This window comes from Pseudonaja textilis, chromosome 1, assembly GCF_049901715.1.
Source record: "Pseudonaja textilis isolate UNSWEBS1 chromosome 1, rPseTex1.2, whole genome shotgun sequence".
NCBI classification, from domain to species: domain Eukaryota; kingdom Metazoa; phylum Chordata; class Lepidosauria; order Squamata; family Elapidae; genus Pseudonaja; species Pseudonaja textilis.
The window spans coordinates 237101569-237114995 of record NC_141990.1 but is presented as its reverse complement, the minus strand read 5'-3'; the positions used below and the strand labels follow the sequence as shown (position 1 = coordinate 237114995).

The following is a 13427-nucleotide window of genomic DNA, read 5'->3' as shown; positions in this document are numbered from 1 at the left end:
GTTGCGAGGGGGAGGCTCAACCCCACCCCTCAGGAGTCACAAAGCGCTTGCCACCCCTCTGGCCTTCGCCAAGCTTCCTCCTTCCTGCTGGGTGTGCGAGTGCTTCTGGTGAGGAGGAAGAGAAGCAGGGTGGAAGGAGGCTTAGCAAGTGCCAGAGAGGAAGTGAGTGCTTTGCAACTTCGGGGGGGGGGGGGAGTGCAGGAGATTGTGCTCTTCCCTCGCCGGCCAGGGAACACCTGGGAAGGGCTCCCATGCCGCAATCTCCCACGCAGTACCCTCCTTCCCTGTTTATCACTCCTGTTGCCAACACAGGTGCGCTGCGGACCGGCCTTTCCTGGTGGCGGCGGTGGCAAGAGCAGGCCAGGGACGCAGGATAATCCTCTCCTCTCTGCCAGAATTGCATTCTGGGCAGCATCCAGCCATCCATCCTGCCCTCCCCGCAACCCATGTGGATCCTGGGCCTTTCCTGTGGCATCATTAAAAGCCCCTGGGGGCGCGAGGCAGGCAGACACAGGAAAGCAACTGGCGGCAGCACTCCTGACTGGCAAGAGGGCAGTCAGGCACTGTATGCAGGCACTGATGGCACTGACAGTAAGCGGGCCAGGAGCAGCTGGGCCTGGGCTGCGGCAAGCAAGCGAGTGATGGTAACAAAGTCAACAACTTACCAAAATTTATGCAGGACACAGCAGTCAAGCGAGGAGTCAGGGCAAGCAAGCAAGCAGTGACGACAACAACAAGCAAGGAGCGGGAACCAGAGAGCAGCCAAAGAACCATTAGGTTTTGTGCATGACTCTGGAGGCAGGAGAAGCAGATAGGGTGCAGAGGGGCGAACCAGTGGGGCAAAAAGTTAAACAGTTTGGCTGGATTTTTTTTGCAAATGGGATGGGGGAGAGCAGTGTGATCTACAGACCCAAAAATCAGCTGGGAGGTACGCATGCGTGGTGGAGCTGAGTTGGGCCGACAACTTGCGTGCCCACACATGCCATAGGTTCGCCATCACGGATCTAGACTTATTAAACAAACAGTAACCCAAAAAGAAAAGTTTTGCATTTGGATGTGTGCATAGTTTTGAAACATGTTTCCAGTAGACTAAGTTTCCATCTCAGAAATAGCACAACAGAGCATAATCAAATCATTATGTTTCTCACTGTGCAAGCAGATTTATTTTACCTTGGGTTAGGAGCTGGTCCAGGAGGAAAAGGAGAGATTCCACTCGGCATTCCTGGCATATAGGAAGCTGGGTACAAAAGCAATTTTGCAAACGTTATCAGTCTGAAATAACTTTACATATTAAAATATTATTTTTATAGTGCAGAAACTTTTGTAGTAGTAGATATAGGCTAACAGTTTGGAGAAGGCCATTTTTTTAATCAAATAAGATTTTAATAACATATAAACAAAGCCTTACTGAACAAAGTAAGGACTTGCTAGAAGCAGTCCAGAAATAAAACCCAATTCCTGGAACCCATTAATTCCTGGCTGAATGACACAATAAAAGTTGATAGGGAAAATAACTATTATAATCAAACCACCTCATATTTTAAAATATTCCATTTGTGAATATTTATAAAAACAAATGCTTCGAATGTTTATGACACATTCTATAGCAGTAATAGACAGTAAGATGCCTCTGAGACCCCTCTGGTATCCCTATGACCTTATTTTCAGGTTCAGTTAATAAAAGCAGGATGCTTGATGATAAGTCAAATACCAGTTTCTAGCACCATCTTTATTTATATGAATGTATCTGCCTAAAGAAATTGAGAAAATAAAAATGATGTGTGGTTGCAGTTTGATGTGTTACTTGAAAATATGTCCTTCTATCCAGAAAAAAAAGGTCAAAGGACAATGGGATGGATAGATATTATCTTGGCAGAGTGGAATGAATGAAATGCAGCAGCTACACTACTGTTTTCTGGGTAACAGTTATTTTATGAATAGCTACCTCCAGTTAGGGAGCTGGTTTCTGTAGTTTTGTCCACATTTTAAAAATCGCAAACATCTACCAGGCATAAAAGCTCATTCTTGGCCTATAGCACAAAACCTAGAGCCATGATAGCAAAGCTATGGCATGCGTGCCATAGGTGCACACACAGAGCCATTTGTGCGAGCACGCAAGCCCCAGCCAAACTTATCTGCACTGCACATGTGCGTGCCTCCCAGCTGATTTTTGGCCTGTTTGAGGCCGTTTTTGCCCTACTGGAGGCTCAAGGGAAGCCTCTGCAGCTTTGGGAGGCCGAAAAACAGGCTTTCCGGAAATACCGGAAGTGCCGAAACAGGCCTGTTTTTCGGCCTCCCGAGGCTTCAGAGGCTTCCCTCGAACCTCTAGGAGGGCAAAAACAGCCTCCAACAGGCTGAAAATCAACTGGGAAGCACGCATATGCGCAGTGCAGGTAAGGAGGCGGGACAGGAATGTTGCGTATGTATACACAGGGGGGCAGGGCACATTGCATTGTGGGTGCTGGCAAGCGCGCATTTTCAGCACACAACAACAAAAAGGTTCGCCATCACTGACCTAGAGTATACAAGCAAAAATCTGGCAATACAATGAAGTTCCTTTTAATTTTTTCCACTGCATTTCTTAAAATCCACTTTAATATATGGGAAGTGACAATGTTGATCTTGGGGGAAAAAATGAAATTTAATTTATTAAGTTTAAATAATATCTCCCATATGCCAATTTAACCTACTTAAACTGTATTTTAATCCCTTTTTGTTATAGTTTGTTACTTCATCTCTTGTTTTATTTAATTTAACTCTTTTTTTATTTAACTCTTTTTTTATTTAATATCTAACCTGAATAAATTTCTGGAAAATTTCAAAGCTTGGTCATTAATGTGCAATATTCCTACAATTTGTAAAACTTTACATTCGTATTCAAAGTCCTTCATTAACTAGAAGATGTTAAACTAGTGGATAATAAATGCTTGACTGACATCTACTGGCAGAGATACAGTAATCAATTCATTATGAAGGTGCTTGGCAGTGCATCTTGAAGATTTTACTGCTGAGGGATCTAACAAGAATAGATTTCTACTGTATGTAACACAGAACCGTATTTTCCTATGGCAATTAATTTTTATAAAATTAGTAAGCATACAATATATTATGAAAATCAATATGTACCCTACAGTATAAATTACAATAAAATTACTAACATTTATATAAAAGACATGGAACTCACATACTTTGGACATATGACATAAGTGGATCATATGGAAAAAATATTCTTGGCCAAATTGAAAGAATCAGAAAAAAATGAAGACACTGGATAAATTAAGGAGGAGCATCCACAGCAATGTTCATTGGCTTCAAAATATCAGGCACAACCTCACACTTTTTGTAATGTATGTTCAAAAAAATGAAAACCACCATTATTATACGAAAACTGTAACTGATTGAGAAATCCTGTTTGTCTCATATATATTCCTTCCATAGGAAAAAAATTACTGTAAATTTAACATATTTCAGTGCAGTAAATATAAGCAATTTTCCCAAAAAATTCAGGTAGTCCTCAACTTGTCAGGTTCACTTAACAACCCTGTTACTAATTTAACAACTGCAGTTAACAAATGTGGCAAGAAAAGTCCTAAAATATGACAAAATCACTTAACTAATGTTTCACTTAGTAACATAACTTTTGGGCTTAATTGTGGTTAATTGAGGACTACCTGTATTTAAAATTGATGTAACAATAATTTTCACTACATTAGTTCTTCTCCACAAAATTAGACAGTTTCAGTTATCTACCAGTATTAATATTGGTTTTCATTTGGTTAATGACACAAAAATAACCTTACCAAATCAACATATTTTCCTGGGATAATAACGCCCCCAAATATTTAAAAGATTATGGACAAGAGATAATGTTTACCTGTATCCAGCAAGAATTTCTTACTAATTCATTTAATACTTGACTTATTTCATTTTACTACATACAAAGAATATTTAACCTGTAGTTCTCTCATTTGCAAAAGATTAGAATATTAATTATTCATTAAAGAACTTTTGCTGAAAGTCTAAATTTCCGTGTTACTTGCATCAAAAACTTGATTAGCACTATATCTAGGGATTTTTCTCCATCCTATTAAACTAAAATTGATCATTCAAGTTTATGAAGATATAAAACTAGTATCAGCCAAAAAATCTAATGTTATTTGAGGGATGACACCCTTTTATATAATCAATGTGTATGGGATAGATTATTGTAAATAATACCTTCTATAATCTTCTCACTAATGTAGCTGTTAAAATCTTAGCTCATGGTTTGATTGAGATATCAGCCAAAAATGTGTACAATGAGTTTAAAACTAAAGCCATATAAGCTTCATAACATGGAGCTGTCATATTCTAATTTATATAAGATACTTAATATAACTCCCAAAGTATGGCAACTATTCTCTCAATTTTTTAAAATGAATTTGTATTATTTTCATAATTGTCCCAGGGGCTTCTGAAATTTATTCAGTTTAATAATTTTATAGCTTTCCTATAAAATAATAGAGGCAGTTAAGTCCCTTATCTGTATAATGAAGATTTCTAGAAGCTACAGAATTATTTTTTTTAATAATTTTTTTATTCTAGAAAAAACATTTATTTGACATACATTTAAAATAGACAAATCAGCTTTGTTTGGGTATTTTCCCATGTCATTGTAGTTGTGCTTTTAAAGTTGTAGCAACGATTTGGCAGAATCTCATCTGCCACCATCAGGCTTCTGTAAAGTGTTCATCTGGGAATACAGAAGCCTGATGATGGCAGATGAGATTCTGCCGAAACGTTGCTACAACTTTAAAAGCACAACTACAATGACGTGGGAAAATACCCGAACAAAGCTGAATGCCATACATGTAAGTACCTGCGAAAACTTAAGAAAACATACACACACACACATACACACACACACATTTTATAGAGTATACTGAGCAATGGTTAATTTTTTTTTCTTTATCATTATCATTGACGTGATCTGCCTTGTTACAATAACTCCTTCGTTCTTTTAATGTTTTAATTTCTCTATATAATTTGTAATTAAATGCACGTCTTCTGTCATTTCCATAACTTATCCAAACATCAAATATTACCTTTTCTTTAACCAATCATACCAAATGTTCCACATTTCATAATAGTCACTATCTTGTTTATTTTTTAACAATTTGGTTAGGCTATCCATCTCAGCACATTCATGTATCATATCCTCTGAAGGAACGAAAGACAGTTTCCAGGTTTGTGCGTAGGTTATTCTGGCCGCAGTATAATGTGCAAAATTAAATATTGATATTTTTTCCCCATGTTTAAATCTATCATACTTAGCAGAAAGGTTTCGGGTTCAAGTTTTAAATTTTGTTTTGTTATATTTAAAATCCAATTTCTAATATTCCTCCAAAACTTCTGAGCACATGGGCAAGTCTACCACATGTGAAAATATGTTCCTTGTGCTTAGTCACATTTCCAACAGTTGGGTGGTAGGTTGGGGAACATCTTAGCCAGTCTCGCAGAAGGTAGGTGCCAGCAATGAACCATTTTGTATAAGTTTTCTTTATACGAGACTGACATGGTTAATTTGTAATTTGTTTGCCAGATGTGTTCCCACTTGTCTAATTCAATACTATGACCCATGTTTTTAGCCCACATTATTATAGATTCTTTGACTATTTCTTCTTTTAATTTGTAATCCAAAAGATATTTATATGTTTTACTAATTGTTTTCTTTTCCTCTCCTAGCCATATTTTTTAATATATCAGAAAAGTATGAATTTCTTATCTGGCAGTATTGGCATTTGCAGAAGCAAGGAGCACTGAACGTATTGGTAAAGGCTGATACACAATTTATAAATATCATAAAATATAATATATTATTATCCTGCTATTTTTACTAATATTTTTAAATATTAAATTTATTAATATTTATCTCCCACCATTTTCTTTTTTATTTTACTTTCTTTGGGATTTTTAAAAGTTAATTTAGATTAAGTTTTCTTTTTCTTTTTTAGCATATAGGTTATTTTTAAAAAGTTACATTCTGGACTGGGCAACTATCAGTTACAAGACAGAAATTTATCAGCAAAACTCTTCTACTCAAAATAATAACAATAAAAGAACATCCTAATTTTTAAAAAATACTCTGCTTGGAACTGCCTATATTCTTAAATGTTCCTTTAATAATTCTTAGGTCCTTGATTTATTAAGCTTCCACCAAGCCAATGACTGTGACTCTAACTGCAGATTACATACATGTAAGCACCACATGAACACATTAGCAATGACAAAATCACTATCAGTCAATTGCCAAAAATAGCTTTACTTTGAACAGCTTGTATCCTGCGACATTACCTTTAACACCATGAAACTACACATGCCTACTCCAGACCCTTAGGAAGAACTCAACAGGTCGATTAAAATGCCAAAAACAATCTAAATAAATGGCTGATCAACCAGAATAAATAAACACAATATTTATTGATCCTGTCTTTAATATTTTTGTAAATAACTCCTATTTTCCTCACAACAACCCTGTGAGGTGAGAAAAAATGACTTTCCCAAAACCACCAGCTGGCTTTCATGCTTAAGACTATAACGAACTGTCCTGGTTTCTAGCCTGGTGCCTTAACCATTAGACCAAAACTGGCTCTATTAGAACAATTATGGTTATGACAATATTTTTTGCAATTATTGTCATTTTTGTAACAACCCAAATACAGCGTCACAATAGCAAGCCTTTTTCAGAGAAACAATCCCAAAATTACATGTTTGCACCCATGATTATTCACATATTATAGTGGATGTAAGATGCTTACTGTTTGGTGGCCCTGTCGCTTGGTAAGGTGGATAGGAAGCTGAAATGGTTGGTCGAGAAAACACGGGAGGTTCCTCTCCAAACACCACAATCATAACTTGAATCAGTCCTATCAAATCTGATTGTGGCTGGAAATTAAAGCAGAGAAGACAGTTACTTTTTTTCTTCCACAAAAATAGTTGGGTTGCTCACTATCTGTACCAACAGATTCATCATCTCATCAGTTGCTGAAAATTAGCTGGTTATCCTTTTCTTCTATGCTAAGATTTCACTTATCTTAGTTGTCATTCAGTTAACAGAAGCTGTCAAAACTGAAAAAATAGCATATCACAAGGAACAGGCTTCATGATACTGTGAATTCCCATCAATGAATTATACTAATTACAGGCAATAACAATAGCTATTTCAGTTGCAAATCTTAATAACCCCAAAGGAAACATTGCATTGTTAATATTTAAACTTTGTAAGATTCTAATATTATATATTCAACAAAGCCCCAAGTGTCCAAGTTCATTTTCCTATTATATTAAACAGCCAGAGAAATATAAAATGAAATTAATATTTATATCTCAAAACAGTTTATTATCAATGCTTAAAAATCTTAAGATTATACTTACATGTTTCCATTCATGTAGATATGGAAGATATATCCTGCCATTTGCATCAACATGCTTCCCGGTTTTAATTGTCATCGAACTAGTTGGCTTAACAAAACAGATTGGGGGATTGAATGGATACGTATCCAGTAGCCACAGGCATATTGGGATGTTGTAAATGTTGCCTAAAGAGATTTTTTTAAATGATGTTATATATCCTTGTTGATAATAAATGGTTCTGTGATAAAATACTGAGGTGGCATAGTTGTTACTGCAATATATTTAAGTGCATAGGAATGGTCTTGAAACACAAAACTGAAGTATTTTTTATAAGCACATACAACATGGCTTTGGAAATTAATAAACAAGGTATTAGGAAGACAAGTCCATTATCCTAAGCATCTGATAATTAGTTACACTGCATATAACCATTTTCCTCAATTTTGTCTGCTGTTGATATTGGTGGCCTTAATTGTATTTTATCACACTGAATCTTCTAATCCTTCTCAGCTCTCAGAAACCAAAATAAACATTTTAAGTGTTCACCACCCCTCCCCACTTTCCATTATCTGTTCCAGACAGATGATGAAGAGCCAAAATTTTTGAGGAGCTAGTTCCAAGTGGATGAAGATGAGAAGGGCGGAGGATGTTATTTACACACAATGGCTGGGAGTTCGGGGAAACTAAGTATAAGCATGCAACCTGTTCTAGAAGAGTTGACTTCTATTTAAACATTGAACCTGCATCAGATTTCTTGTAGAGAATCAAAGGAATAGGTCCTAACGTCTTTTGTAAACATGTCCCTGAAAACTGGAATTGTTATAATTGGTTCACAGCAGCAACATCATATGACATAGCTAACTTTAGTCATACAAATCGAAAACAGATAGCTACATCCAATGTATATCATAAGCCTTTTGGGAACGTCCATTTCTATGAATTATATATGGGCAATTTTTTAATCCAATCTGATTGAATGTAATTTCCCCATATTGTCTGTCCGCTGTTTTCTGCTGATCAGTCATCTGAAGCCAGTGAATGTTCTGGGAGATTGAGATTATTGTAAAAAAAAGTCTTGATACTGATATCTCAACCCAATCTTCCCTACCTGCCTAACAACTCTCCCATATTGATCTGCACAGAAATGCTCACGCACCTTCCCCAACCTGCGCAATACCACATCCACCCCCTTGCACCGTCCCTAACCCAGACGGTGCCTCTTGCTCAATTGACCACAAATTTCACTCTCATTGGTCCTGGGATTCTGTAAGTTAGGTATCTTTTGTTCCAAAACTGTTGTCCTATGATGCACAGTTTTGCTCGATTGAAGGTTACAAACAGACAAGGGAGTTTTAGTAATATATAAATATCTTAAGATTTTGCCAATCTTAAATTTGCAAGCTTCGCAAAATGACTTTTTTCTAGGAATTTCAAAGAATCAAGTAGCAATTTTAAACAATGAGGGATTTTTTTTTCAGGCTTCTGGAAGACAAAGTCCCCCAACTACATGTATCTCATACAATACAAAACAAACTCATCTTTTAATGCAATATTAATCCATATTAGAGAAATGAGATATATCACAACTATTATTAAATTATTTGCAGTGGCACATCTTTTTTATAGAACACAATTAAATCTAACCCAAATTCCCAAGGACATTGTTCTAAATGGTATAATGTATCCCAAATATGATATTCTACATTGACAGAGGCTTCAACAAGGTGGTTCAACCAGGACATTGAATTATTTAACTCGCCACTTGGCTTCTAAAACTTGCATTATTAATTCTCCTGGCAAAAGCAAATAGAAATCAAACTGCTGCAGTAATGGCTGTTCCTTGGGCTATGAAAGACAGAGCTTAGGATAAATGTCTTAGATAAAGCTGAAGCCAGCAGAATTCCTGCTCTCATTCCTCTAGACCAGTGGCCCCCAACCTTTTTTGTGCCACGGCCCGGTACCGGCATCACAAAATGATCCGCGGCCCGGTACCGGCATCAGCACGCATGACAAGGCAAGGCGAGTGACCGGCCAGCCAGCCATCACCCACTTCTCCCCGCCACCTTCAGCTCCTCCTTTGTGCCTTTATCGATGGGCTTCACTTCAGGATGGCTTCGGAACAGTCGCTTGGCTCGCCTTGCTTTGGGTGCTGAAAGAATCCTCACACCTTAGTTTCGTTCAAAGCCCCACCCCTTCGATGAAACTAAGGTGCGAGGATTCCTTTAGGACCCAAATGCTGCTTTCCAACTGGAAAAGCTCACCCGGAAGCACTTTCTCGTCAAACAAGATGGCGGCGCCCAGCAAACCGGCGGCCCAGTAGGAAATGTTCCATGGACCGGTACCGGTCCGCGGCCCAGTGGTTGGGGGCCCCTGCTCTAGACAACAGTGTTTCTGAACTAGCTAAATACACAGATGACTTTATGATTTCTACATTCTGAAGTGTACTGATGCTTTTGTGTTTTGATATCCAACTCACAGCTATCTTGGAAAAGAGTTATGATATAAGAACCTGCTCCTATGAAACGGAAGTAGTGAAATCTCTGGTCCAAGTCGTCTTATACTCTTATCATTGCAGAAAGTCAATACAGATTAAGAGCACATTATGAACAAACTCTCCCAGGTGAACTGACAAATTCTGTGTTCAACATCTGATCAGGATTCAGAGATAACTACAGCAATATCGTCAAGTTCACCATAGCAACTGCAGAGTATGCCAGCAGTTATAAGCAATCAGATTTCTTTTGCCACGAAAGCTCAAAACTTCTTTGTAATAGGGTTTTACTCACAATTCCTGACATTTCTCGTCAGCTGTCATTGAGCTTCTTCTGCTATGTTAGTGCTAAATGAAGTGTAACACATTTATTTTAATGCTACTGCATTGCTAACTATATTGGTACCTGAGAGCATCATGACAGACAGATATGCAGAGGTTATGCAAAGCATTCAAATGAGATGTTTCATAATGTGTGGGAGTATGGAATATAGGGTGTGTCAAATTTTTCAACTTTTAATTTCCAAACATTAGGGGTGCTCAAAAGTTGTGACAGAGCTTGGGGATTGGAAATATATTTTGGTTACTTTAATATAATTTAGAGATGCTTGTTAAATAACTACATAAATATCATATTTTTTTTAACATTTTGTTTTGTTTCATTTGACAGGTTCAGCTGTCTTTCACTTTTTGTTAAATATTATTTTGTCTGAGAGTATTTATACCGCTGGCGTCATTTCCTGTTAGTGTGATAACTAATCTGTAATGGTTCTAAACAAACTGGACTGGAATCATTCACTCATATAAGCAACCTAATTGGGACTGGCAAAGACTTGTTGCTGTCTGAGCTCCCAACACTGCGAGACATTCTCAGATATGGCCTATTGTTAAGAGAACAAAGTAGTGATGATGCTAGAAACTACCCTGCAGTCAGTCTTGCAAGAGATATATCCAAAACTGTTTGGAAAATGGGAACGAGTGAGCAGTTCTTTTGTGTTGTAAATTCACGAGTGACAATTTGAACAAGATCTAAGAAAGCTGGGATCAAGCCAAAAACATATCTCTTCTTAGAGGAAAACTAGATGTCAAAGAAACTTTTACTGTGAAACTTGACAAACGGACATCTTCAACTGCAAGTGTCAAATTGTTCTGTGTGCTGAATTCGGCTACCCTGCTGGTTGAATAAAAGAAGCTCACATTAACTGTACCTGCCCTAAAGGAGACAAAGATACCACTGAAGGAACTTACTTTCGTTAAAGATCAGAGAAACAAGATTGGTTCTTTCAGATCACACCAGATTGGTTTTCCAGATGTGCCAAAAGACAAAAGCGGTAAGACAAAGAGAGACAGTCTTGCTAAATATAAGCAGAGAAACATTCCAGACATTTTGATATTGACAAACGAAGTAATTATGATGAAAATGAAGGACAGATGACTGATGATGAAGTGGAATGTTATAGAAGTTATGAAGAGGCCTACGTCAAAATAAAAGACAGAATACAATAGATTAGAAATTACAAATGTCACTATGCAGAGCCTAAGATACGGTGTTGGTATACATGCCACTGCTGCAATTACCACAGCCGCCTGAAGAAGCTGATCACCGAAGAAGACAAGAGACTTGTAGTTGACCGCAATAAAATCAAGAGAACCCAAGAAAAAATTATGAAGTTCCTAGATCAAGAATTTGATAAGCTCTATAGGAAGGGCAATATAAATGCATATATGGCCGTATAGATGCAACTAAAGTTATGCTGAAAGCAAACACTTCAGACCAGCAATTCCCCACTACCATCAAAGAACATTATTCTGTGTGCAGTGAGCCGGGTGGAAGATATCATTTCACTCCAGAGAAAAGATCAAAACCAGGAAGACCTGCTCAAGTGATTGCAGATAATATGATGTATTATATGAAGAAAGGCATTGACAAAAGCTTGAAGGCCATTGGAGGAGATTCTGCAAATGATAATACTAGCTGTGAAGGTGGTGCCAAGCTTGACCAGAAGTTGCACTTCACGCAAATGAATTACCCCTACAACACTTAATCACAAAATTGGACGAGAATTTTACCTGTCCATTTGTCTAACAACAAATGGGCAGGTAAAATTGGCAACATGCTAGACACTGCAACAGAACTTGACATTCATCCTTCATTCACCAGAGTTTCAATTGGTGAGCCTGTCATTTCACTGAGCAACAATGTTGTAAAAGATCTCTGTACTGATCAAGCATATGGATATAGGATCACACAGGCAATAAGGATAGGAGAACATCCCACAGATCTGGCTCTTCTGGAAATTGGACCAGTAAGCCATTCACGCTGGTTGACAATTACAAATAGGTTTTGCCGAATATGGGTTTCAAAGATGGCTTTAAAGGCAAAACTCTCCAAAACTTAAGAATGATAGTTGAATACATCATTGGTGTATACTACCCTTGCTGCTTCAACATCAAAGTAAAACATTCCTGGATTGAAGGCTCACAGCCTGTGTTGATCCAGCTGCAGCAAGTCAGACTGCAAAACAAGGTTGTAGTAGATACTGTTTTGCCAACCATTCAGTGCTCAGCATGTTACACTTTCACTGAAATGATAAGCCAGACATTCTTGTGTTCAGATGACATTAAAGAGAGGAGAGCTAGCTGACTTGAAGGGTGCAGACAATGACGTGCTGGAAGATGTTTCTGTACGTGTAAGGAAAATGCAAGAAATCAACACCAGAGCATTGATTCTGCTGGAGCTGATTGACTAGTCTGAAGGTGTATATGAGCCACCTCTGGTGTGCAGACTGACTACAGCAGAAATAAAGAAGTTCACTGACGAACCAATGCAAGTACCACAGTGGTCCTGTCATGCCCAATCAATAGAGAGATGTGTGAAACAGGTCACAGAGGCAGAAAACAGAGTGTATACATATGAGAAAAATGATGGTTATATCAGTGGCAAAGAAGCAAGTTGGCAGCTGATGTCAAAGAACAAATCAAAACAAGACTTGATGAAGCTTGCCTAAACATTTTTGTAACTCAGAAAATTGTTTTCTGATGTTGGTTTATGATTGTATGGATTATTTTTTGTTTAGCTAGATAAGATTCACACAGAAAAAAAATTATAAAGTTAACAGTATTAGGGCTATAAGAGACTTTTGTGGAGTATATGATCAGACATGGATTTACCATACCAAGCTAAATGTTGTGCAATTGCAAAAATAACATTTGAATTCTTGGTGTAAAAACACTTGTTTTTAGAAACTCATAGAAAAAAATTGCAAAAAATAATTTTCACCCCATTAAATGACACACCCTAAATTGGATAATATGTCTTTGAATCACCATCAGCCTCATCTTTTGAACAACATGAGAAGCTCCTTCTAGCTGATTCCTTGGGTATGCACACGCATAGCTACTTTGCTTTCAAACCATCTCATTCAAATGCTTTGTATAGTTATGTTATAGAGGCTTTTATCTACCTGGACTTTGCCAACTCTGTTCCAAAGTCATGCCACCTAACCACATGAGAAGAGATAGGAAATTATAAATTGTTTTGCTT

General features: G+C 37.5%; 1 protein-coding gene across 4 annotated transcripts in view; it reads right to left on the bottom strand.

The window, feature by feature from the left end:
- Positions 1 to 13427, bottom strand: part of TSG101 (tumor susceptibility 101) — a 46989-nt gene that overhangs the window by 28908 nt on the left and 4654 nt on the right. For all 4 annotated transcript variants that reach the window (XM_026706525.2, XM_026706524.2, XM_087920352.1 and 1 more), the window contains exons 4-6: positions 7414 to 7577; positions 6798 to 6924; positions 1171 to 1237 (exon numbers count right to left, since the gene is read on the bottom strand). In XM_026706525.2, the coding sequence (XP_026562310.1) occupies positions 1171 to 1237; positions 6798 to 6924; positions 7414 to 7577 (358 nt within the window). The remainder of the gene's footprint in view (positions 1 to 1170; positions 1238 to 6797; positions 6925 to 7413; positions 7578 to 13427) is intronic.